The following is a 25,803-nucleotide window of genomic DNA, read 5'->3' as shown; positions in this document are numbered from 1 at the left end:
TGTCTAATTCTACTTCCTCTTCTTTTTCATCGTTTTGTTCATAATTCATGGCCCTTTTAGATAAGAATTATGATGCCACGCCTAAATGTACATTAAATTTCAATACAAGAAACATTGCTCAAGTCACAAAAAAGGCTAATGCTTCCATTTGTCCTTGTATGTATTTAGGCATATCTTGACATATGATCTCACATAAACGCTCTTGTTGGTTTCGTCGTCATCATCATCGTATTTGAAGCAGTCTTAGCCTTTTTATATGAAAACGGAAGGGAATGGGGCGGGATCATTGAGGGTTACATTTGCCATTCATATAACCGATATGTTTGGGGATAACGATCTAAGTAATAACAGGAATAAGATGGGGAAAGAAATCACGGTTGTCTTTGATCAAGATGATGGGTCGATTTCGGATCATTAGTTGGTTGATTTGGCCGCAGTGAGCGAATTTATTTTTCTTCCATCTTCAGTCGGAGAAAGCAAGAAGAAGAGAGAGAGAGAGCACTGGGTCTGATTTGATGACTGTAGGACGATCCCCGGAACAAAACGGGGCATTTAAGGATAGGGATTTCTTTATTAGATAGATGGATATTCAGCTAAACCACTTGCTACTTCCAGGGATGTGCGGTTTCCCCTTGGGACAGTTGATCTTTTCAGACATGGAAACATCGATTAACATCTTGATTAGCGCTAATTGTACACACGGGACTACCACTGAAGACTAAGAAGATGCCAAAGATTGTGGAAGTCTTTTTCTCGTTTCGACCCTGAGCTGTTCCAATAACAGCAACAACAACAACTTAATGACAGTTGGAGTCGAGCGAAATTTCTGATGCGTTGTTGCACTCACTTGGAACGGCAAATCGGAATTCTCTTGAGGTCGTGCATGATCTCCGTCTTCTTGGTTGCCTGTGGTTAGTTGATATTGATGGAGGAGGATATAATAGTGGCGGCGGTGGTGAAGGTGTGGTGTTGATGTTGATGTTGATGTTGGTGTTGATGTTGATGTTAGTGTTGATGGTGATGATGATGGTGGTGGTGGTACAGCTTTAATGGGTGTTTGAGATGGCAGCGGTGGATTGGAATATCTTTTCAAGTTCCTCTTGGTAATCTTCCGTCCTTTCCTTCATGACATCCATACAGGGACCGAGCAGTCGTTCGAAGGCTTGCTTATCCAGAACTAGAAACGGAAAAGGAACAATATCACTCACTTGACATTTCGAACGAACTACGACGGTATACGGTGTGTGTGCTCCACTTACAAGCCACTTTGACCTTTCCCTTGGCAAGAATACTGGCTGCTCTGAGTTGCTGATTCAATAGACCCAATTCGCCAAAGTAGCCTCCTTTCGAAATGACTTTGATCTGAAAGTGAGAGAAAAAGAGATAGCAAAGACTGGAGTGCACTCCACGGAGAGTGGGAAATCTTCGTGCAATTATTCTCGCGGCAAACCTCTCGGTCCAAGTCATCTTCACCAGTCATCCTCACGATGACTTCGCCATCTTCTACAAAATACATTCCATCGGCATTGTCACCTTGACGCATGATTGTTTTCCCGTTTTCAAAAGTTTTGGAAACCAAAGCATCCGCTAAGTTCATTCTTTCGTACGACTGGAATTAGAGAGGAAAGCACCGTTCATGCTTGTCCGTGCTAACACTTTTACCAACATGGGATCATCTTACTGAGAGTGATTTTAGGATGTGAACACTTTCCAACAGGGTTTCGTACATTTTCCTCTTTTGGAACGCTGATTTTAAAACGATCCGCCTAAACGTGGTACGATCCATAGCCCAAAGGACACCGTCGGTGATGGCCTGGAATCGAGATGAGCAAACACATGATGTACATCTGTCTCCAAAAATTAGGCCATCTCTATCTCTCTTGATTGAGTCTCGATGTCTTGATGAATTGTTCGTACCTTGATGGTGGCTGCTCGAGGCATGTTATACATGAGTGCCAATTCCCCAAAGCTCCCCGTATTGTCGTAGTTTCCCACCTGTTTATCAACACCATCGATTTCAACGTAAATCCCAAAAAAGCCTCTGGAATGGATCAAATAACGATGGCTCATGATCAGGTTTCTCCACTCGCTCATGATGGGACCACCCTCCATTTCCTCTCAGGATCGAGGGGACAGCTTTCATTCCATATTTACCTTTCTATAATGTAGAAATTATCGCCATCGGCACCCTGCGTAATGACATTCTCGCCCGCTGTCACATCCTTTTCGAACATGGCGTCGATGACCTCGGTCTTTTGCTCTTGGTCCAACGATCGGAATAGCAATATGTTGGCCACGGCTGCATTGAGAGTTCGTCTTTGTGTGTCCGTTTTCGGATGAAGGATCACCTATTGGGGTGGTTTCGAAGTCGAGTTAGCTTTCACTCTTTGACATCGGCAGCGAGGAGCGTTGAGATGAGTTGGATGAATAATCATTACCTGTTTGTCATCGTCCTCATCTTCTTCTGGATTGTAAGCCTCGGCGAAGACACTCTTTCTTCTCGCCCTGGCTTGGTAAGCTGCCATTTGGTCCTCATCTGAAAGAATATCGTCGTCATCCTCGGAATGGTTACCTTTCATAGTGTCGGATGCTTGATGGCTAACTTCAAATCTTTGGCCTTGAAGACCAGGTTTCAATGAAAATCTGACTTGAAGTCAAAGGAATTGAATGCCTGGCAGATAAGCCAAAACATTTATCTCTCTTTACATTTTATTGGGGGAGGGGAGAAGGGGGGGGGGCGATTAGAGGGGGGGGAAGGGATAGGTTGAACATGAGGACAGGCGGGAGGGCAGGAGAGATTCGCCTATCAGGAAATTGTGATGAGTCGGGTTGGCTTTTTAAAGTTATGCTCATTCTTCATCTCATCTTTCTAGCTCTTGTATGTAGTAGTGCTAGCTAGGTCTTCAAATACAACGGCAATTAGTGCATCATGCAAATAGGCCCAAGCTGATAACGACGAGGGTTAGTGTGTGAGCTAATGGGCGCAAGTACAGCAAGATGTTCAATGGTTAAGATAAGAAACGGCGACAGTGAATAAGACAACCGAGATTTGCCGTTCTTTTTGAGCTAAAAAGACGTAAGACATTTTGGGGGGACTCGCCCTCACAGATTGCTCACGTGGTGAACGAGTTTTAATGAACTGTTAATTAACTTTAAGGCCACTTCTTCTTTTGGAGGAACGCCACGAGTTGAGCTTGATCCTATCGTTGTTATCTGTCCTTTAAAATTGAGGATCAATTTCGCGTGTATCGCGGCGAGTTCGATGGAAATGTGAAATGACGAATTAAAGGAAGGGCATAGAGGGATTAATCCAATCTTGGGTCTTGAGCTAATCTGACAGGCATGTCACCACATGGTCATGAGTTGCGATGTGCACACGAGTTCACTACATACCTTGTTCGTCTTCGGAGACCATAGACTCGTCTGATTGGTGATCCAGTTCCTGATTTTTCTTGCGTTTCAACCTCGAGAAATAGTGGAATGCGAATTCTGTGAGGTCATCTGGCCGCTCAATCAGATATTGTACGGTGAAGTCAAGAAGCACTTCCTGGAGCTCATGGGGGATTTCATATTGGTTGGAAGAGGACACTGATGCCATCCCGTACCTATCGGTAGCCGAGTTGTCGAGGGAACTATTCGAATTATGGGTTTCTGAAGCTCCAGCCGTCATAACATCGTAATCTGCACCTCAATAGACGAACATGAACACTCTTAACGGAGCTCTCCGAGTTGTACTTCTTCTTGTTCTGCTATTACTACCCTTGCTTTGGTGATGGCCTCTCTCCTCCCTTGCCTTTGCTCTTTCTCTCTCTCTCTCTCTATCTTTTCCTCTCTCTTTCTCTCCCTCCCCCACTTACTTACAAACTCACCCACAGCCTCTCTCGCGGTCGTCCTCGGGTGTCCTCCTATTCGACCCTGAGGTTCCCCCTACTTGGTTTGATATACCAAACCTGCCTTCGTAGCCTGACTTACTAACCGACCGACCTACCGACTCACCAACCGAGCGAACAAACCAGTCCGTACACGTTTCCGCTCCTCCGAACCCTTCACACACAGAGTTCGTACGTGCACTTGAACGTTCTCTGTCCTCTCTCACCTCGATCTTCCTCCATCTATGGATCGACGGTTGTTGGCCTTAAGTCCCTTCAACATCCATTCACTACTTCGTTCCTACGAGGCTACGAGGCTACAACGTGGTGGCTGACGAGCACGAGCCTCCATCCTCTTTCCATGCGATATTGGCCTCTATCCATCCACTCACTTGCTTAGTCAGTACAGTTGGCTGGAATTTCGTGGCATGTGAAGGGGACTCGATGGCGGTCCCGTCGCTCATTCAATCCAAAGTTCCAGAGCTGCTGGGAGTTGGGGGGATGAATCGATAAAAACCATTGAAACGCCAGGGAGAAAGGTGCCCTCTCGCCGCTCACTCGATCCTCCACGATGTGCTTGAGGCCGTTGGATACTTGTAGATAGCCGTCCATGCTGGAAGCGAAAGACCACGTTGGAGGAAAGGTAACCATTGATAGAAGGAACAAACTGCCAGCCTTTAAACCCCCTCAATGGAGAACCGGTAAGCTAGGGCTGGCTATTTCCAGCTCATGCTCAACTAATGATGAAAAGGATCCACGACTACACATTTCCCTTGACTCCCGATTGGCAGGATTGAAAAGCGGAGCAAGACCAGCCAACGGGGACAAATACCTCTTTTTTTTTTTTCATTTCGTTCTTTGAGTTTCCAGGTTGGTTAGTTATCTGCTAGCTAGGCCCTTCAGTCCCACAATTAGCAAAAAAAAGACTTATTTTTAGCTTCATGCCCACAAGCTGCCAGTCACGTGAATAACCTTAATCAGTTGTCGTTTATTAATAAACACGACCAAATGTATCGGGTCACGAAAGTCTCTGTATGATTTGACTCATTCAGTGGACGTTTGACGTTGGGCGGAGAGTGGTAGACAAGCTTTTTTCTTGAGATCGTTTCAATAGCCCCATGGATCGGAGCTCTTACTTTCCAGACTTGCAACAGCAGAATCACGGATCTTTTGTAGAAATGTCTTCATATCGTCCTTGGTGAACACGCTGAACAAGGCATCTCTCTCGGATGCTACAATATCGGCCAAAGCTATGGCTTCTTTATACTGTTCCGTGCTGTGGTACACACTATGGAGAAGGAACACCGCGTCCATGAGGCATGTGCGTCGGAGATAATCGATCTCCTTCCCTCGAGTCTCGTCCACATTTTCCTCATCCAACAGCCATCCTTGAGGGAAATGTAAAATGGCCAAGAGCTGCCGCGTTACCTCTCGAGATTGAATGAGGAGCGTTCCCGTCCACCTGAAATCCATTAAAAATTCAACTTGGCAATTTACAGCCACACAACGTGTTTCTTCGTTTACCTTTCGTGTTCGACTTTATACTTCATCTCTCTTTGCTCTTGTTCCACCTGATGAGCAAAGGAATCGGCGGATTCCCCGCGGCGCGACAGCTCAGGTTTAAGAGGCTTGGCTTGATGCAAATACTTGAACCAATCTCCAAATGACTCTTTGGCGCTCACGTACATTTCCAAGCAAGCGAATTCTCGCTTGTATGACGCCGAGAGCGTGGCATCCACACCAGTCTCATTCCCTAGATGAGGTGCAAGGTTATTGAGGGTCTGGCGAGCAGCCTTGATTTTGTGGGAAGCAATGAAGTAGCGAGCCAGGCTATTGGCAAACATAAGAGCATTGGCCAAATCGACTGGAGCCATCAGGAGATAATCGATCGATTTCATTTTCAGGTCGTCAAGCTCAGAGATCTCGGTTTGGACAGATTGCTCCTGAATTTGGGATTCTAGTCCAAGAGTCGCCTCTACAGTGGTGATTCGTATGATATTCAGGGGAAGTTCATGTTCAAGCGCCAACGTTAGACAAGCGCGTCGATCCCCAATGTCGGACACATGAAGTAATAGTTCGGCATACACTTCGATTTGAGTATCTTGACGGAGTTGGGCCGTGTACCAGGCCACTTGTTGAACTCGCTCGGCTTGGATCAGATAGCCAATGTAGGCGATGATCATTTTTTCCTCCACTTCCACGTTCGGAGGTACGCCCAAGCGTCGCAGAATGATGACCAAATGAGTGAGAAACCGTAAAAGATGGGAATCAATGTCCGCAGCGTGTTCCGACCACTCCTTTAGATGGCAATGCAATTGCTCCCAATCCTCGGCAATGATGAGACTTTGAATGATTCGATGAGCGGAAGTGCTCTCTTTTCGAATTTCCACATTTTCCGAATTCTTCACCGCATCCAAAACGGCTCTCAACGAGGTTAAGTTGTCCCAATATCGTTGTGGCATATCCACATAGGTTCTGGGCACCGTCTGACGAATTTCAGTTTCGACTTTGACATCCACCAATGCCTTACAAAGGGCCCAAAGAACATCCTCCCATGATTTGCATTCGGATGTTAGCAGTTGTTGGGCATTGCCACACAAAGCACTATAGATGGCTCGCTCTTGCGAGGACAGCTTTCGATCTTCAGTTAACACCCAAGCAGTTTTCTTCCAAATATCTCGATTCACGTTGCCCTCGATGGGGATTTTCACATTCTGATTTTGACCAGTTGACCCAAAGTTGGGATCGTGATGCAATTTCCAGCCCACCAAAGTGGCTGCTCGCCAAGGTTGTCCCATTCGAACGCACAAATCTTGGGCCAAGTCGAGCAAGCCAGATCGTAGGCAGAGGTAGACGCCGCGGATCAATCGGGCTTGATCTTGCTCATCCAAGGGGTGAAGTGACTTGTTGGTGCGTCGAGGCGCGTCCGGATCCATTTCTCTCACCATGTTGGGCGTGCCATTGGGATTGGTCTGGAGAGCGTGGAGAGTGTTTTCCCACCCAGCAAGGACATCCCCGAATAGATCCATGCTCTGATGGGCGTCCCCAAATTCGTCCTTGGCGTTCCATTCGAGCCAATCCACGATGGCTTGAGCTTGCCGCATGTCCTTTTCACGAGCGAACAGCTTCTCCATAACGATCTTTTCACTGCGTAGCTCGGCCTCGTCATCCGCTTCTGTGGCCATGCGCTCCTCGGAGCTCATTTGTGAGGCAAACAACTTGCCCAAGAGACGCCACGAGTTCCTTTCTTTGACCAAACTGTTGCGAATCTGGGACAAAGTAACATCAGGCGTGAAACTAGCCAATATACGTATATGACTTGAACCCTCATTGGGATGAACTCACCTCTTGAGCCCGATGCGATGGGGCACTTTTGGACCCGGCGGCACCGAGATTGCTAATACTCTTCTGGAGACTGTGTACGTGCTCGCCCACGAGTTGCTCAAACTCGGCAATTTGATCCAGGGCTTCCGATACCTCGCCTTGATTGTTACCGGTCAATGTGGCCAAGAAATCAACAAACAAATTCTCCGTGGCTCCGATTAGACTGGCCGCATCACCACCACGGTTAAAGGAGGAATCTATCAACAAAGGGAATGGAACAATACACCATGATTTCGCCCAAATCTGGTTGGGGTGATCTAGCTTCATCGTCGTTAACTAAGTCCCTACCTGGTGGGCCTGCCCGCATTTTCCCTTGCGCCACGCTCTGATAGGCGTAATAAGGGGCGGGACGGGTGACCTCGGGACTGCCCAGAATCGAGCCCATGAGGCTTTGCGTGACGTTGAGCGGTATGTGCGAGGATCTTCGGGGAGCGGGTGGTGCCACGGGGAAGGCCAGATCGGGCTCCATGCCCGTTGGTTCTTGGACCAGAAGGGATCGTCTTTGGAGCAATCGCGAACTGGGACCCCGGCGAGTGATGGGCGTGAAGAGGAATGGGGATGAACCACCCCCGGCGTCGCTCTTGAAATCCTCACCTCGATTCATGATGGCCTACGCCAACCAACCCAATGCAATCCTCTAAATTTTGGACCTCGGATTTCGGGTAGAACTCGGTTTTGATGTTGTTTAGAATTCCGGCAATGTGCTTGACTGCAGTGTCGCCAACTGGCTGGAGAGAAAAAAGCGCCAAAACCTTGTTGAAAAGAGTGAGAGGAAGACCAATACTGATGGTGACAATCAGGCAGATTGGTTTGGAAAATTGCTGCTTGGGTTGGTTTTGGAAATGATTGCCGAGATTGGGATTGGATTGGAATTGCTTCTGCTGATATGCGAATTATCAGCTTTGCCAATGTGGAAACATATATCGAAGATTTTTTTTCTTTTTTCTTGACAGGAATGGATGGCCGGGCAAACCTTGACAAAGCATTTATTGGTTGATTTTATGTTCTCATTTACTAAGAGGCAATGATTTATGATGAGTTATATTTGTGGAAGCAAATTTGTCTTTAAAATATGGCCAGCAACGATCCGTGTTGAGTATCCTGCCTACTCTTGATCATTGCTTTCGTAAGTGTGGCTAAAACCATCAGGTCTAAGGTCAAATATTAAGGGAAATGGCTCTAGCCGATCAAGGATATGAGTATTAAAAAACTATTTACCACAAATTCACAACGCCTAACGATTATTGTTATCAGAAAAAATAATATGCAAATTCCCCCATATGTGGACGGACTGATCGCTAATAAATGAGGTTATTTGAATAGGGCAACATGTTGAAAATGCATCTTAAAACTTTAAACCCCCTTCTTGTCAAGGTAATTGAAATCCGAGCATTTCTAAACTTTGAGCATTATATCGTTGGAATATCGTTAGTAAATTTATTACTTATTTATATAATTCGAACGCTACCGTTCTTTTAACCCTAAAATTATCCACGTTGGCCAAAAACTTTCAAAGTTCTTAAGAACCCATCAACTTTCTTTCCAGCCTCACTGACCACAAGTTTATCCGACGTGGTGACCATATAATTCCATGTGTTTTTTTCACTTTTCCCTAAGTATGATTTCTCTACTTATATTCTGCCCTTAAAAAGCATGGTTGGCTGCCAGAAGTTGAAATGAGCTCAATCAATCAGAAAATTGGCAAAGAAAATTGATATATGTTTTTCTTCGGGTATGCCATTGCCTTCTTTCAAATTTTTATGGGACACTTTTTCCTCTTCTAACTAGTAGTAGCTTTAACGACGAGCATAAGTGGTTTCCTCTCCCTTTTAGTCAGTCACTGGGGTCATCAATCATCGTCATCAATCATCGTCATCAATCATCGTCATCAATCATCGTCATCAATCATCGTCATCAATCATCATCGTCATCTTTCATTCCTGAAGTCCAGCTGGAACCTACCCAAATTAAGAGTTCACACAATGTCCCACAATCCGCCCACTCTCTTTTGGAAACTTCTGCATCATGGAGACAGAAGCAACCCGCAGCTAGGAGATGATGTGGGAGCCTATTTCGTTGGACAACGGCCAAGGTCATGATGATACCCCAATGACATTAAGGATCGTGTTGGGAGAAGAAGAGCCCCTCGCTTCCGTCTCAAAGGATCAACCCGCTGTTGATTCACTGGATGCTGGAAGCATTGCTGATGAGCCGGGCCCAAGTGGCCCAAGTGGCCCAAGTGGGGACATCGTACCTTCCGATTCAAGGTTAGGATCGCTCCTGACCTCCTGCCCCCGTCCCTGTTCTCCCCATCCTCCCCAAGCCCCACTGTCGGCTGGATTTGAAGAGAGGAGTCAAGAGGTCGACGATCAGGAGGAAATCGGCACCGCCAGGGTGCCCATAGTGATCCCACCCGCAATCCCGCACCATCCCTTTCAATGGCCTGGCAACGAAACTGATGGGCTGGGCATGGCCCACCGTCCAATCCCTGTCGAGCCTCCGGAGCACATGAAGGAGGAGGAGGAGGAGGAGGAAGAAGAAATCCTTCCCCCGGCATCCAATGTCCAATGTGGCTTCGACCCTCTTAGGCCAACTCCTTTGAGCCATGAGGATGGGGATCCTGTGGCAGCCAGTGCCGGTGGCTCAGAGGACACCTCGCTCGGTTCTGAGCCCAGACGAACGGTGCCAAAGCATCATCATGCTGGTCCCATACGGCCAACTACTTTATTATAGAAGGTGTTTGAGAAAGTGGGGAAAGACGTGGCCAAGTGTCGAATTTGCCTTGTGCAAGACAAAGTATCAAATCACGGCACAACGTCACTTTGGCGACATCTCAAGAAGCTCCATCCCGTAGAGCTCCAGCACCACCAAGGTGAGTTCCAAGTTCCTTACAGAATCTTGACCAGAACTAAAACTGGCGAAACATAATTTTAACATCACCTAATTTATACCATAATATAATAATGCATCTTGTTACAGATGAAATGAGTGCATTATCAAACACGTTGACGGCCTGGACCCCTGAAATGTATGGAACCACATCCCCCAAGAAGCTTGAGTTGGATCGAGCACTGATCCAAATGATTTCGAATGACATGCAGCCCATTTCGATTGTGGAGGATGATGGTTTCGTGAATTTTTGCCAAGCCATGAACCCCAAGTATTTGCTCCCCTCAAGACAAGTCATTTCGAAGACATTAATCCCAGCCATCTTTGAAGAGGTGCAAAGAAAATTGGGGCACAAGCTTGTTCAAGCCAAATGGGTGTCTTTTACCACTGATTTGTGGACTTCCGCCAATACCACTGGCTTCTTGGCACTCACCATTCATTTTTGGGATCACGAAACATCAACCTTACAATGCTTTGTTCTGGATTGCCTGCGGATTTGGGGACGTCATACGGCTGATCGATTGGGTGAAGAAATAAAAGCGGTGCTGATTAGAAATGAAATCGTTTCCAAAGTTGTGGTGGGAGTGACGGACAATGGGGCAAATATCGTCAAGGCCTTGCAAAACATTAACATCAAGCAAATGGCCTGCTATGCGCATACGCTAAATCTGGTGGCAAATGCGTCGTTGAGAGAAACTCCAGCCTTAGCTGCGGCCAAGGAAACTGCTTCAAGACTGGTTGAATTAACCAAACGAAGCACGCCAACCTTGGAAAGATTTGAACAAATTCAACGTAATCAGGGTTTCCCCACGGTTAAGAAATTGATCCAGGATATTTCAACGCGATGGAATTCTACTTTCGAAATGATGAACCGTCTAGTGGAGCTGAAAGGACCCGTTTCAGAACTCCTGACGGAGCCTGGCATGAGCTCCAAGGTTGGCGTGGTTGACTCGACAACGTGGGAGGTCCTTCATGAAGCAGTTGATGTACTTCAACCCTTGTATGAAGCCACTTTGGAGCTTTCTGGTGAAAAAAGCACAACTGGATCAAAGGTCATTCCCCTCACCAAGATGCTGATTTTACAATACGCCAATTTCACCGCGCAGTCCCTTTCCGGACTGATAAAACACGACCTGTCCCAAGCTGTTCTTCGAAATCTCAATCGTCGATTTGGGGAAGTGGAAAAAATTAAGGAACTAGCGCTGGCAACTCTCTTGGATCCACGTTTCAAGGCTAATGGATTCCGTGATATCCACTTGAAAAACGAAGCCTTAGAGATCTTAATTTCTGAGCTGGTTGGCCTGTATTCACCCACAAATCAAGATCAACCCCCCAAATCCCAGCAAAATCCAGCCAAGCGACCTCGATCTTCTCTCTGGGAGTCTTTTGACAAGGATGTTGCTCAATACGAAGCCAGGGATACTGCGACCTATCCGGACATTGCCCATACTCACCTTCACACCTACCTTTACCTCCCTTGCCAGCCTAGGCATACCGATCCGTTCGATTGGTGGGTGAGGATTGGCCAAGAAAAATTTCCTTTTATCTTCATCTTGGCCCAAAAGTATCTAACCATTCCTGCCACTTCCGTTCCCTCTGAGAGAGTGTTTTCTTCGGCTGGCCAAATTATTTCGAAGAAACGGAATCGAATTGGCGACGAGTGTGCCCGGAAGCTAATCTGTCTTCACGCAAACATAAACAAAATCTAATCTTCCCCACTTTCTCATATGTTTTCAATAATGCTTCCTTAATTTTCGCTTGTTAATACATTCCCTCATTTTACACATTGTCTTATTCCTATTTACATTCAAAGGCCAGAGGTGAAATCCAAATTGCTTTTATAGGGATCTTTGTGCTAAACCTGGTCAATTTTGAATGGGATGGACAAGGAATATCAGAGCGTAAACCACATTCAATAAGTTTTATCACAAAAACAGATATTAGAGGATTACATGATTCGCTCGAGGCCGAGAGTACTGATTTTTAGCCTATCAATGTAGTCGAGAACGAGAAAAGCAGACTAACAGGCAATAACACGTAACAAAAAAACAGACAAAATTCACAATGACAGATATCTTCGATCAAATGTAGACTGTTGAGTGCTCAAAAACAATTTCTGTTCATTTTAGTACTGTAGGGGGAATGAAGAATTATTTTCGGCAATAGAGGAATGTGATTGACGTAAGGAGTTGCAATATTTTTGTATTCAAATTTATCTTTAGTTTTGACCGTTTCTTTACAAGGGTGTTCAAATTTGAGGATGTGGTTTTATCTTTTTTTGGTTCGAGTCCCCTTTTCATTTAAGTGGTAAAATTTCCCCGATGTTATTAGCAGCTAATTATATGTTGCAATTAGCAATCGAATATTGTCAAAATAAGTCACATTGAAGGATTTGCTTAGAATCTAAAAATCCTTTTCTTATTAGCTCTTTGCGAATACAGAACCCTTGTTTCTATCTTTGTAATGGTCAACAAAAGTAACACCCAAAAGTAGGTGCCATCTCATAATGCTTACTCATTTTATCCTATGTTTAGTAGATTTATCTGACTTGCATGCTTTTAAAGTTATGTTTAAACATAGAGCTGAGCCATAGCATTGAAAACAATTTATTATAACAAGTGTCTAAACTCTTTTGGCATACGAAGAAACATCCTAATTTCCGATCTAGCTGTTTACTCCTAAGATTGGTCAGATTGCTTTTCGCCTTGTGATTGTTTTTACCAACATTGGGCCAATCTAAGATTGGGAAGGCTTGTGTGATTGTTAGATTGGGATTTTCCATCAGTAAAGACCAATGCTTCGAAAATCATGATTTTGCACGATAATCACTACGATACTACATTACGAATGACTACGACAGAAATGGCTACTGTATCTTGTCAAATCTTGCTCCTGCTTCAAATTTTGAATTTTCCGCTAAACCACGAAAGAAATCTCTTAGAGCTCGTTTAGCTCATTTTTAGGTCCTAAATACTTACATACAAATACTAAATACAGAAAAAAAACAAGAAATGCGATGAATTCAGTAAAATCGCTTGCTCAAAGGTATGTAAGTAGTGACCTATCACTTTATAATTCAGATGAAAACAACTTTCATAGAAACTCGAAAAGCACCTGCTGTACCGTACATCCGGTGACCTATCACTTTATAATTCAGATGAAAACAACTTTCATAGAAACTCGAAAAGCACTGGACACACATATTTAAGCGCAGAAGAATGGCGAAAAGCACCAGATTGGCCAAATATGGAAACTCTGGTCGACTGGAATGCTTTTTCAGTAACTGAAATACATGAGCAGAAACTCCGAAAACATTTTAAGTTTTAGAAGTGAAATATTTGAATGATATTTGCTCCCAAAAGGGAATTTAAAAACGTATTTGAAAACTGGCCAAATATTTAAGAGGAAATTAAAATATTTGATTTAGAGGTATCTTACACTGTTTTTTGGCAAAAAAAACTCAAGTAACAGGCAGAAAAATTAAGCCCCTGTCCAACACTCAGTGTTTTATGATTGAGTTTCAACTGAGCCAAAACAGTTTTAAGACGCGAGAGTTACCTTACGATACTCTAACCAAGAAAACTATCTTATGAAATGCCTTGCTGAAACTGTAGTTAAAGGGAAAATTGCGATCAAAAGGGGCTCTATTCAAGGGGCTATTTTTTTGCTCTTTTACATATATCGATATAGAGCACACAACATACTGTAATACCAAATTTCAAATTTGCTTGAAACTTTCTTTTAGAACTATTGTTCTTGCCTGATGGAGTATATTTCACTCAATATTTGACATTTTTGACCAAAAATACCCATCTTATTTGCCATGCAAGCCAAATCATAATTTCATCATATTTATAAATGACCTAACAAAAAATGGCCTTGACTTCATCTTCGTTTACCGCTTCAATGGCTGAGGTTGCGTCACCTAACCCAGCAATAACCAGATGATCCATTTCCGCGTCAATGCGAGTTCCTGTTCACCATCTACCGGTCGTATCTGATGCCCCCTCCCCCTACCCTGTCTTCGAATTTCATGCCTATTTTTGCCCTTTATGCCTAATTTGTTGATCATCCCATAATTTTTTCATTGTATTATTTTAACTAAGAATAGCTGAGAAGATTTACCTTGGAATAACAAAGGTTACTTCCCATGGAATTCAATTGCCTTTTGTCCAGGGCTATGACGTCACATGACCACCAAACAATGCTTGGGCACGCAAAAATAACAAAAAAGCATGCAAATAAAAACACCTGCACCCCAAAAATTTGCCTTGCTGTTACTGTTGCGGGTGGATGGTGAGGGATTGGCAGAGAGATTTGGTGACAATAATAATTTTTTATAAGGCATCATATCATCGTTAAATCTAAAGGTAGAACCAAGATTCCTCCTTGGCAGATAAGGTTGCCCAGCAGGAGGGCGAATGAGGCCGTAAAGCGCTTTTGGTAGATCAGTGATAAACTTGTTGTATAAGTCTATCCTTGGATAGATCTGGGTGGGTATGACCCAATGCAATGTTTTGGATGGACCCAGCCAAAAATGAAATGGCAGGTTCGAATCAAGTTGCCCATACAGTCAAAGTGTTTTGGGTTGCTGGAATGCTGGAAGTTGAGGTCTTCGGGTAGGAGATGGAGTGAAGTGTTTAGAACAATTTCCCATGCATCATGAGACATCTCCCAGTATGCTTCAACTCTAGGAAGCTCTTAAACACACACCACATAAATAATACAGACGAGAAATTTATCTGATACAGATTATGACAATGTCCATTGGAAGTTTATATGAACCATATGATGGTTTTTTTCCTACGGCCCCTACGGCCCTTGCACATCTAATTTATTCGATTTCACCTTATTTTTTGGGTGTGCTTCTCTTTTTTTTGGTGTGCATTTATATTGTTTGTTGTGTATTTTTATTGTTTTGGTTGCCACTTTAATGTTTGGTGTGTCATTTTAATGTTCCACTTTATTGTTTGGTGTGTCATTTTAATGTTCCACTTTATTGTTTGATGTGCCACTTTAATGTTTAGCCTGTTTTAAACTCTTTTCAGTGTGCTTAATTTGAGTTTGTTACTTTTTTTCTTTTGGTGTGCTATTATATTAACTGTGCCAATATTTACCTTTGATGTGCCATGAACACTTTTATTTTCCCAACTTCTGTGTGCCACTTTGTTTTATTTGGTGAGCTAGTTTTCATTTGTCGTGCAGTCCAAACACTTTTTTGTGCATTTGTTTGTATGCATTTGTATGCACAAATTTCTTATTTTGGTGTGAAATTTCTATTTGACCTGATTTTGAACATTTTCTGTCTGAGGGGGAGGGGATAAGAGGACTTTTCAACTCAACTTCCTTAACTAGTGTATTTTTCTCTATGTTCAATAATGGTCCTAATTCCTCATGCACATTCTGAAGTTTCTGAAAAATCTAGCACACACTAAAAGCTAAATTCAATGTTTTTGCCAAACCTCCAGCGGGTTACCATGTGAGAGCAGTCCAGAACATCATGAAACACCCGGTAGATAACGCAGCCATTAACCTACCATAGTGAAAATTCCACTGGATCATCTGCAGTTACAAAAGCACAAAAAACTCACTTTACCCTTCTTCCTATTCTCTTCTGTGGCCATCCCACTTGATGAACCCGCCTTATTTCTACTAGACGCTATGGTGTTTTGAATTAGATGCCACTTTGGAGTTGGACCAAAAATCCACGATTTCACGTTTTTGGCTCTTGGGTTGCCAAAATATGATAAAAGTGGGCAAAATGTTACTCGCGGTAGTGAAAACGTCTAAATATTTGCTTTTTGAGAAAATGGCCGAAATATCTAAAAAAATGTTTTCCATTTTATTTAAATTTTTGGGAGAAGTTAAGGAGAAATACAGGGAAGAAAGAATTTTAGGGCTACCTTGGCTGACAATGTTTGTCCCTGCTCAAAGATTTGTTCCACATTGATCCAAAAGCTTTCATGAAGAGGAACTGTGGAGCAAAACAAAAGGCCTGATGAAGACCAACCAGAGGGAATGGGCAAGCATTTCAGTGTCCATTCTTGAACCATTGGTGAGTGGAAAACTTTATGCAAGAATGTGGAACCCTTTTACAAGAAACCATGCTGGGGGCAAAGCTCTGGGATTGTAGGAGGCAGTCTTCAGATGGCCAAAAGTCAGAGGGTTATCAATCTCAATTAGACCAAGATTGGATCACTCATGGGATGGTATTAGATTTTTCAACAGCACCTTTTAATCAACAACCTTTGTATAATGTATGTACATCATATTTTATTATATAGTTATTTTTACGCCATGACTATGACCAAGAGTCGCAATAAAGATTATCATTTTAATGAAAATATGAGACTCAAATTGATCCTGCAATGCTTTGAAAGCAGGGAAGGATTTTCAGAAGGCACAAAGATTGGTCCTTAAATTCTTTTCAGCCAGTACAATACATTCCATGTGATAGCTTTTACACACGCACACACTATTTTTCCCAAAAAACTGAAGGCTGAAAACAATTCTATTCATCTCGGATTTGTTATGTTGCAATTTCAAATGAATTCCTTTATTTTGATCATCTCTTTATTGTAATGCATGTATTGATTGCCACTGAAAGGTAACTGAAAATGTAATTTATTTTTTGTATTTGAATTTCGGTCCTTTTTTACATCCAATTGCTTTAGATTTTCAAATAATAATGGTACGATTTTACAAACCACTCATCTACTTTCAATAATTTCAGGATGCTTCAAAATATGATTATCACTTTGAAGTTATAGTCTCTATTGAAATCCAATTTTGGGAAAGACTGTATTTTTGAGCCCAAAGAGCAAGAAGATTGTGAAAAACAATAATCAAGCACCTTTTGCCTTAAAACACACCACAATACTTGAATAATGAAACAAATTAGAATTGAAATTTCAACTTTTCACAACTTATTTTTACGTTTTCGGAACTTTTTTTGCCTGGTCTTTATTTCGAAAAAAACTATTTTTCCAACCCTTCTTCATCAGGCTGAAATCTCGGGGGAGAAACAGAACTTCAATCCCTTTTTCTTGACTTGAGGAACAACTAAAGCCCTGATTTTAACTTACATTACATAACGTTTTTTAGATCCTGCACAAATCTTAATAGTTTCTGTTAATAAATTTTGCCGATCACATGTTTTCACAAAACACCTTGTATTTGAATTTTGAACCTATTTGGAATACTTTCATGGAAACACAGTTAAGCCACATCATCTTTTTGGAAATCCACTCTGAGACAAAAGGAATAGGAATGGCAATAAGTAAGATTTTTTTAAATGGGTCTGATCTGTCTGTTAACGCCGTCAGTTTCGCAAAGGTTCAAATTTGATTCTTCACGAGCCGTCACTTCCATAACCATGATACGATGGATTGAGTGGACGAAGCAAGAACGAAAATGAATACGAAAAACGACGAAAAAACATCAAATGAAGCACTAGACCTTTATCTGACAAGTGACAACCACTCGATTATGAAAAAGCATCTTCAGATAAACTAGGCCTTAATTACCAATACTAGTTTAGTGACAGCTGACAAGAACCTTGCAGCTGACCCTCCAGAAAGCGCTGGCCGCTCAATTCAGTAAGCCTGGGAGGGCCAAAGGGAAGTACAAAGCCATGGTCCTATCTTCACATGCCTTAATTCTGGCTATTGGGTAGGCCCAGATCTCGGCCATTCCTCGCAATGCGCAGAGGTAGTAACACCTGACCCAGAGGTGACCACCATTTTGGAAGCGCCCAACCCGCCTTATCGGGATAAGAAATTATGAAATTGGTCAGCACATGGTCACGCACGCATGGGTTGCTTTGCGTGCCATCTATGACATCCATCTTCTATTCATCCCCAAAGGCATGGTGCAATTTCAGCTCACCCAGCCAACAACAAACGTTAGAAGTGGTCCGGGGATAGGCATTCCAGCCTGATGACTGTTCAATTGTTCCTCCATCTAAGGCGAGAGTAAACGTACAGCAAGACCTCTCCTTTGAAGCTGGCTTGAACTGATGAATGGTAAAGCTTCGAGGAGTACCACGAAATCATGGAAGATTAGAGCATGCAGTGTGCCGACGAACAGACTGGGAGTGACTTGGCTTCTTCGAAGGGCTCCCTTTTCCACCGAGGACTGAAACATTCACTGTGAACCATATCGTCTTCACGTGGTGGCAAAAAGCCATTCTTTCATCGAGCCCTTCCACCAAAGACAGTAGGACTTCATCTTTCGCTTGAGTTTATCCCAGTATTCACTCAACTCTAGACTATCCGACCTGGTCCCACATCAACCCACCTGCAACCAGCATTGTCAATTTACTTCTCTCAGTTGGGCTGTCTTTGTCACCCATTTCATTCCCTTTATCGCGTGTCTGTTGCATAGATAAGTCCATTATTTGGTTTTCTATGGTCCGTTGTCACGTCCGGTGGGCGTTACGTGGTCGAGTCGTGCTTTTTTCGGTCACCCTGCGGTGTGTTTAGTGTCTATTGGCTTAGCGTGCGCTCCAGTCAGCTACAGAGTCAATCAGTTCCGTAGGATTTCGTTGTATGTTGCCATTGGGTAGCGAAGAAACGAGCGGAGTGAGAGGAGGAGGAGTAAGCCAGGTCTTGAGAAGTTCCGATCGGCTCACTTTCGCCAAGACTCTTGCGCTAAGACTGATCGCATATGTAAGTCCAAGAATTCGTCAGTGTACATGCTTGTCACCCATTCCCGGCCCTCCGTCTGACCTCCCCAATTTCGGGTCATCTCCGGGTTGTGGTGTCCATCGTCCATCCCGTGTTCGAACCCGTCGGGCTGCCCCTTCCTTTATCATCCTTCCCTCCTTCGATCCTACCTTTGTTCGTTCGTTCGTTCGTTCGTTGGTTCGTTCCTTTGAGCGGAGGGAGACCATGTCTTGAGGATCAACAAGAGCAACTCCTCCATCTGAGAGCCATCTGAGAGCCTGCCACAGCATCCCATTTTCATCCGGCACCACGGGAATTCCTGATTGATACAAAGACCTTATCATGGCTGCCCTGGGGACCGATGATGAGCCCAGTACGAACATGGCGGACAGCTTGAGTCCTAACGCCAGTCAAATGGCCAGCACCACTCTCGCCCCGCCCTACGTGTGGAACGGGGATGAGGAGGAACAGGCTCATGGGGTCATTTATTGGCCCGAGTTGTGCGGCTCGGATCGACCCTTTTGGAACACCTCCCAGTCCTGGCATACGGAAACGCCCAGTCTGAGCGCCTGTTTCCGGACGTGCGTGTGGAGCGTGCCACCCTTTGTGTACTTTTGGCTGTTCTTGCCCTTCTACATTCGTTATGTGCGCCGAGCCAAAGGCCGGGACATTCCACTGTCTACCTTGGCTTTGGCCAAGTTCATCGTACTTCTAGCGTTGGCGGGCGTGGCGGCCATGGACACGGCCTACTTTGCCCTCGGATCCAGTGTAAGTCCATATTATATCAAGAGAGTATCTGCCGGGAATTGTTTTGGCTGATGTTTGATTATGACTGTTTGTAGGTGGCCTTGGTCGATGTGATGGAGCCGTTGTTGCGCTTGGCGTGTTTCACGCCTCTATTGGGCTTGCTCTTCCTGGAACGGCGTCACGGGATCCGTGTGTCGGGTTTTCAATGGTGCTTTTGGACCGTGTTCCTGATCACGTCGGCGTTGGTGTTCTACAGTCACTTGGAGCGCTTGTGGAGTGAGAGCCTCTCGCCCGGGTTCTTTCCGTCCGTCACGTTCATGTTGTCAGTGTTCCTGTTTGTCGTGTCATTCGCGCTCCATTTCTGGGTCGAGCCCGAGCCCGCCTATCGCGGACCGTTGCAAATCGTCCAAGCACAGCCCTCACCGCTGATCTCGGCCAGTTTCCCGTCCCAGCTGGCTTTCTCATGGTTCACCGGGCTGGCCTGGTCCGGTTTCAAGCGATCCCTGACCTTTGACGATCTCTGGGACTTGAACCCTTTGCTGATGAGTCGCTTCGTCTTCCCTCGGTTCAATCGGTATTGGGAGCGCACGGTCAAGCAAATCCAATTTGTTCACGCCAATGGACATCAGTCGGCTAATGGCCATGGATTGCCTGATGCCTCATTCAATAAAACCCAAGATGATGTCGATTTCAAGTCCACCAAGAAGAGCTCGACCCATCCGGATCTTTCCAAACTCAGCGTGTTCCCCGCCATGGTCAAGGCGTTTGGTCCTGCCTTTTGCTACGGGTCCGTTCTGAAATTCGTCCACGATATCATGGTTTTCATTTCGCCATACCTCTTGAAACTAATCATCGCCTTTACGGCTGACACTTCGGAACCGTTGTGGAAGGGCATCTTTTTTGCCTTTCTGATCTTCTCCATCTCGTGTGTTCAAACGCTGTCCCTCTCCCAGTACTTTTACAAGATGTACGTCATCGGTTTGTGGCTCAGGACGTCTTTGATCTCCGCCATTTACCGCAAGAGTCTCCGAGTGTCCACCACGGCCAAGAAAGAAATCACCACGGGTGAAGTGGTCAACTTGATGTCCGTGGACGTCCAAAGGATCATGGAAATGACAGTAAGCTAGTGTGCACCTTAAACGATTGGGCCAGAGCTCTGATAATCCATCACTTCCTTCTTTCTCCCCTCTCTCAGCCCTACATCAACATGTTGTGGAGCGCTCCCCTTCAAATCGCTGGTGCCATCTTCTTTTTGTGGCAGCAATTGGGTCCCAGTGTGTTGGCCGGTCTCTTGGTCATGGTTCTGTTGGTGCCTTTGAATGGCATGATTGCGGCCAAGTCGCGCACGTTCCAAATTCTCCAAATGAAACACAAAGATCAGCGAGTTAAAGTCATGAACGAGATTCTCCAAGGGATGAAAATCCTCAAACTGTACGCTTGGGAGCCAAGTTTTGAGAAGTCCGTCAACGACATTCGCGCGCAGGAAATCAAGATCCTTACTCAAATGGCCTACCTGCAATCCGGCAGCTCGTTCATTTGGACATGTGCCCCCTATGTCGTGTCCCTTGTCACGTTTGCCACTTACGTTCTTGTGGATGAGGCCAACGTGCTAACGGCTGAGAGAGCCTTCGTGTCCTTAGCTTTGTTTAATATTTTACGCTTCCCACTGAGCATGTTGCCAATGATGATCACAGCGTTGATTCAGGCCAGCGTCTCGATCAAAAGGATCAACAATTACATGAGAGCCACCGAGTTGGAGGAAAAGAATGTCACCAAGGATACCCGTCCATCAAGCCAAGGTGCCAAATTCGCCGTGAAACTTAACAAGGCTTCGTTCACCTGGAATGAAGAAGCGTCTGAGCCAACGTTGAAAGAGATCGACGTCGAGGTCAAAAAAGGCTCCCTCGTGGCTATAGTGGGAACTGTGGGCTCTGGCAAGTCGTCACTCTTGGCCGCCATGTTAGGCGAAATTAATAGGATAGAAGGAGAGGCCTCGATCAATGGACGAGTTGCCTACGTAGCCCAACAGGCGTGGATTCAAAACGAAACCATCCAGAACAATATCCTCTTCAATGAATCCTTGGATGACAAACGGTACAAGAAAGTGATCGAGGCCTGCGCTCTTCAAGCTGATTTGAGCATTCTGACGGGTGGTGATCAGACTGAGATTGGTGAGAAAGGCATCAATCTCTCTGGAGGACAAAAACATCGGGTCAGTTTGGCTCGAGCCACGTACTGCGATGCCGACATCTACCTAATGGACGATCCGTTGGCTGCGGTGGACTCCCATGTTGGTAAGCACATCTTCCAGGAGGTCATCGGGCCCGAGGGTTTGTTGGCCAAAAAGACTCGAGTCTTGGTCACACACAGCATTGCTTTCCTCCCGAAGATGGATAATATTGTCGTTTTGAAAGAAGGCCAAGTTTCGGAGGTTGGAAGTTACGACGAGCTTCTGGCTCGGAAAGGTGCTTTTGCCGAATTTCTCGTTCAGTTCCTGACCGAAGAAGAACAGACCGAGTCGGATGACGATCAAGTGCGAGAGTTGAAACACACCTTGGAAGAGTGCATGGGCGCGGAAGAGCTCAACCGGCATCTGGAGCGGGCTCGTAAAGAGAGTGAGTGCAAAGAGAACTCCGTGGAGCGATCCATGTCCGTGAGCAGTCGCAAGTCCAGCGAGGGCCATGCGGCCAGATCTCCCAAGTCGCGTCAAGCTTCGGACGCCCACAGCGATTCGCCCAATCTCAAACAAGAGCAGCCAAACCCAAAGAAATTGCTTTCTCCCGAGAAGGATGGTACTCTTGAATCTGCCACAAAAGACAAACCCACTCCACCCGAGGCATCCAAAAATAAGCAATATCTTGAGGAAAAGTCCGAAAGCGGAAAAGTTCAGATGGCGGTTTACACGTACTACGTCAAAAACATGGGCGTCATCTTGTTTGCCCTCTCTGTGATATCGTTCTCGGTTAATCAAGTGTGCTCGGCGGCCTCGAGTATTTGGCTTTCAAAGTGGTCAGACGAGTCCTCGCGGGCCAACCAAACGGGCACTCTTTCCCAAGATGTCTATTTAGGTGTGTATGGTGCTTTTGGAGTGGGCCAAGGTTTCACGGCGGTCTTCGGATCCTTGTTTCTGTACTTGGCCACTCTGAACGGTGCCAAGCGATTACACAACTTAGTTCTGGCCAATGTGCTAAAATCACCCATGTCATTCTTCGACACTACCCCGCAAGGCCGGATTTTGAATCGATTTGGTAAAGACATCGATGTGTTGGACACCACCATGCCCATGATTTTGAGAGGCTGGATCACTTGTCTACTGGCAGTGCTCTCCACATTCGCCATCATCACCTACGCCACGCCCATGTTTCTCCTACCCATTACCGTTGTGCTAGGGGCTTACTACATCGTTCAGAGGTGAGTTCACGCCCAAATATGGTTCCATCAAACGTGATTTCTGATTGTTGATTATCTTTGCATAGGATTTACGTGGCAACGTCGCGAGATCTGAAACGCCTTGAGTCGGTGAGTCGCTCACCAATCTACTCTCATTTTGGCGAGACTGTGAGCGGTGTGCAGACCATCAGGGCGTACAACCTCCAAGAGCACTTCATTCGAGAATCTGAGAACCGGGTGGACTACAATCAAAGAGCTGGGTATCCCAGCATCGTTGCGAACCGTTGGTTGGCCGTTCGATTGGAGGTCGTGGGGAATATCATTATCTTTTGCTCGGCTTTATTCGCTGTCTTGGGCCGCGAAAGTCTCTCGCCTGGTCTGGTGGGTCTTTCTGTGTCCTACGCTTTGTCCGTTACTCAGACTCTGAACTGGTTCGTACGAATGACCTCTGAGGTGGAGACTAACATTGTAGCTGCTGAGCGACTCAAGGAGTATGCTGATTCGCCCACCGAAGCTGCCTGGACCAATACCGCCCACACCCCCGAAGAATCGTGGCCCAATAGCGGGTCGATTCAGTTCGAGGACTATTGCACACGTTATCGAGAAGGGCTGCCGTTAGTGCTCAAGGACCTCAGTTTCTCCGTGAAGGGTGGAGAACGCGTCGGCATCGTCGGTCGAACCGGAGCTGGCAAGAGCTCGTTGACCTTGGCCTTGTTCCGATTAATTGAGAAGGTCAGTGGACGAATTCTCATCGACAACCTGGACATCTCAACCTTGGGACTCCATGATCTCCGCTGCAAGTTAACCATCATCCCACAGGACCCCGTCCTTTTCTCGGGAACTTTGCGCATGAATCTCGACCCTTTTAATCACCACAACGACGAGGAGATCTGGCAAGCATTGTCTCACTCCAATCTCAAGACTTTTGTCAGCGACCAATTGGCCGAAGGCCTGGACCACGTCATCTCCGAAGGAGGAGGAAATCTCTCTGTGGGTCAATGTCAACTCATTTGCTTGGCTCGGGCGCTCTTGCGGAAGACCAAGATCCTCGTCTTGGACGAGGCCACCGCCGCCATCGACATGGAGACCGACGAAATCATTCAAAAGACGATCCGAACCCAATTCAATACTTGTACGATTATTACCATTGCCCACCGATTGAACACCATTATGGATTATGACAAGATCTTGGTGCTGAAGAATGGGAGTCGAGAGGAATTTGATTCGCCGCAAACGCTCCTGAATTCCAAAGAATCCATCTTCTATAGTATGTGTAAAGAAGCTGGTCTGACTCAGTGATGGAGAATTTCGAGCACACACCGGGGGACCGAGAGAAAGAAGTATGGTAATTGTTGTCGTTCGCAAATTGATGTGTTTATGTTCTTCGATGTTGATACCCTCCCCCCCTCCCCTGAGTGTATGTTCTAAACGATTTCGTGCCCTCATGCTTCATTGTACTTAAAAAGGTAATACACTATGTACAGACTATGCTTTCTCAAGGAAGAGATAATTTAAGACAATAAAAACGACGGTTCTCGTGATCCCTTGCCTTCTTGTGTCAATTTGACACGAAATCGACGTTAAACAAAGGACTCGGCTATATTCATAGTTGTGTGTAGGTTTCCATAGGACAGCATTAATAATCAAGATGATGATAGCCAAAAGACTGAAAATAGGAGGAAGGGGAGGGGGGGTAGTAGTATTGAGAGGAAAAGGGAATCAAGATGATGTTGCTTAATGTCTTTGGAGAATGCCACTGTATCGCCCGGTGCGTTTATAAACGTCATCAGTCCCATTTGAACTCAGCGCATAAGTTGGAAGAGCGTCAGACCAAGAGGCCGTGGCCTCCGGATTACCAGCCCGTTCAGTTCCGGCGCTGCCGTTTAATTGTAAACAAGTCCATATAGTCGTCACTGAGCGGACTGGTCGGATGCGACGATGACGACCGGTGGCGCTTCAAGCGATTGGGCGACTGGGGCAAATGGTGGGCGAATAACACGGGCGAGAGGGGCGGATCGTGCGCGTCCAAGGCTTCCAATTCACCCGCCCCACGATCGGCCAAGGATTCTTCTTCGGTTAGCGCACACGCCCCTGGGGCCGAGGGCGGGTCGACGCGACCACCACTGAGCGCCAAGTTGGCCGAAGTGGCGGGCAAGGCCAGGGCTATCACAGACAGAAGCTCGTCCCGTCGGACGTAACGTCTTTTGGAGGTCTTGGCCCACGTGCCCAGATCGTGCTTGGCTCGCGCATAGCCGGCCTTGTAAGCCCGATCCCGCACCACGCCGATCTCTTCGACCGCATCCTTGTAGAGTTGAGTTAGAGCACCCGCACTTAACTGGAAGCAATGCCACAACAAGGCCGGATTGGCCTGGCCCTCACGATACATTTTGGTCATCTGGGAGGCCGTGCCTTGGAACTGGAGCCAGAGCTTGCGATGGGCGTTCTCCACGCCTTCGCCCAGCGCTGTGTCGTGATGCAGGTATTCCTGATGATTGTCTTGCACAAATTTCACTTCTTCTGGCGTGAAGGTGGGCGGGGGCGAATCCCCCGAACCCGCCTCCCACTTGCCCGAAGAGTTCATATCGCTCCAGCCCAGCCAGACCAATCGTCAGCCCGCCGTTTTCTTGAAGAACCTCGCCCACCTCTTTTGGTGGGTGAACGAAGGCCGACCAAGAATCCCAGGGGCGGCTCCTAGCCGTTCCACCCACCAGTTATTGATGGTACAATGATAATTATTACACGAAACTAATGGTAAGACCCAAGACGGTTGGTTGAGGCCGAGCCGGAGTAAGGGCCCGTGTTTTTGAACTACGTCACGTCAATGTACACCACGGGAATGGGGTCGAGAGGAGAAGGAA

General features: G+C 45.7%; 5 protein-coding genes across 5 annotated transcripts; 2 read left to right on the top strand and 3 right to left on the bottom strand.

Annotated features, from left to right (window-relative positions):
• Nucleotides 1-142: 142 nt before the first annotated feature.
• On the bottom strand, nucleotides 143-3,834 carry LOC131876908 (cAMP-dependent protein kinase type II regulatory subunit-like). Its single transcript, XM_059222447.1, has 8 exons — nucleotides 3,394-3,834; nucleotides 2,439-2,536; nucleotides 2,155-2,348; nucleotides 1,918-2,041; nucleotides 1,682-1,813; nucleotides 1,451-1,609; nucleotides 1,260-1,362; nucleotides 143-1,177 (listed from the first exon to the last, which is right to left on the bottom strand). Exons 1-8 carry the CDS (start codon nucleotides 3,668-3,670, stop codon nucleotides 1,047-1,049), a joined length of 1,218 nt encoding a protein of 405 aa, XP_059078430.1. The 5' UTR covers nucleotides 3,671-3,834; the 3' UTR covers nucleotides 143-1,046.
• Nucleotides 3,835-4,828: 994 nt separating this feature from the next.
• On the bottom strand, nucleotides 4,829-8,421 carry LOC131876901 (nuclear pore complex protein Nup107-like). The gene is made up of 4 exons (XM_059222439.1): nucleotides 7,542-8,421; nucleotides 7,215-7,450; nucleotides 5,394-7,138; nucleotides 4,829-5,331 (listed from the first exon to the last, which is right to left on the bottom strand). The coding sequence occupies exons 1-4, from the start codon at nucleotides 7,855-7,857 to the stop codon at nucleotides 4,977-4,979; spliced, it is 2,652 nt and encodes an 883-aa protein (XP_059078422.1). The 5' UTR covers nucleotides 7,858-8,421; the 3' UTR covers nucleotides 4,829-4,976.
• An 849-nt stretch (nucleotides 8,422-9,270) lies between these two features.
• Nucleotides 9,271-12,024, top strand: LOC131876905 (E3 SUMO-protein ligase ZBED1-like). The gene is made up of 2 exons (XM_059222443.1): nucleotides 9,271-10,125; nucleotides 10,233-12,024. The coding sequence occupies exon 2, from the start codon at nucleotides 10,238-10,240 to the stop codon at nucleotides 11,849-11,851; it is 1,614 nt and encodes a 537-aa protein (XP_059078426.1). The 5' UTR covers nucleotides 9,271-10,125; nucleotides 10,233-10,237; the 3' UTR covers nucleotides 11,852-12,024.
• A 6,562-nt stretch (nucleotides 12,025-18,586) lies between these two features.
• On the top strand, nucleotides 18,587-24,486 carry LOC131876899 (multidrug resistance-associated protein 1-like). Its single transcript, XM_059222437.1, has 4 exons — nucleotides 18,587-19,576; nucleotides 19,651-20,673; nucleotides 20,751-22,966; nucleotides 23,032-24,486. Exons 1-4 carry the CDS (start codon nucleotides 19,151-19,153, stop codon nucleotides 24,242-24,244), a joined length of 4,878 nt encoding a protein of 1,625 aa, XP_059078420.1. The 5' UTR covers nucleotides 18,587-19,150; the 3' UTR covers nucleotides 24,245-24,486.
• Nucleotides 24,487-24,521: 35 nt separating this feature from the next.
• On the bottom strand, nucleotides 24,522-25,797 carry LOC131876912 (uncharacterized). The gene has a single exon (XM_059222452.1). The coding sequence runs from the start codon at nucleotides 25,524-25,526 to the stop codon at nucleotides 24,810-24,812; it is 717 nt and encodes a 238-aa protein (XP_059078435.1). The 5' UTR covers nucleotides 25,527-25,797; the 3' UTR covers nucleotides 24,522-24,809.
• Nucleotides 25,798-25,803: the final 6 nt, after the last annotated feature.

The sequence above is a fragment of the Tigriopus californicus genome, chromosome 2, assembly GCF_007210705.1.
Source record: "Tigriopus californicus strain San Diego chromosome 2, Tcal_SD_v2.1, whole genome shotgun sequence".
In the NCBI taxonomy this organism is placed as follows: domain Eukaryota; kingdom Metazoa; phylum Arthropoda; class Copepoda; order Harpacticoida; family Harpacticidae; genus Tigriopus; species Tigriopus californicus.
This window is presented reverse-complemented; position numbering and strand designations above follow the sequence as displayed.

Bases quoted from the DNA above. Each gene is read 5' to 3' on its own strand.
- LOC131876908 (XM_059222447.1), bottom strand. From the start codon at position 3,670: ATGACGGCTGGAGCTTCAGAAACCCATAATTCGAATAGTTCCCTCGAC. The intron at 2,537-3,393 runs GTATGTAGTGAA...ATATTCTTTCAG, and splicing joins GGTCTCCGAAGACGAACAAG to ATGAGGACCAAATGGCAGCT. The intron at 2,042-2,154 runs GTAAATATGGAA...GATCCATTCCAG, and splicing joins AATTTCTACATTATAGAAAG to AGGCTTTTTTGGGATTTACG.
- LOC131876901 (XM_059222439.1), bottom strand. From the start codon at position 7,857: ATGAATCGAGGTGAGGATTTCAAGAGCGACGCCGGGGGTGGTTCATCC. The intron at 7,139-7,214 runs GTGAGTTCATCC...ACTTTGTCCCAG, and splicing joins CATCGCATCGGGCTCAAGAG to ATTCGCAACAGTTTGGTCAA. The intron at 5,332-5,393 runs GTAAACGAAGAA...AATGGATTTCAG, and splicing joins TATAAAGTCGAACACGAAAG to GTGGACGGGAACGCTCCTCA.
- LOC131876905 (XM_059222443.1), top strand. From the start codon at position 10,238: ATGAGTGCATTATCAAACACGTTGACGGCCTGGACCCCTGAAATGTAT.
- LOC131876899 (XM_059222437.1), top strand. From the start codon at position 19,151: ATGGCTGCCCTGGGGACCGATGATGAGCCCAGTACGAACATGGCGGAC. The intron at 20,674-20,750 runs GTAAGCTAGTGT...CCCCTCTCTCAG, and splicing joins AAAGGATCATGGAAATGACA to CCCTACATCAACATGTTGTG. The intron at 22,967-23,031 runs GTGAGTTCACGC...ATCTTTGCATAG, and splicing joins GCTTACTACATCGTTCAGAG to GATTTACGTGGCAACGTCGC.
- LOC131876912 (XM_059222452.1), bottom strand. From the start codon at position 25,526: ATGAACTCTTCGGGCAAGTGGGAGGCGGGTTCGGGGGATTCGCCCCCG.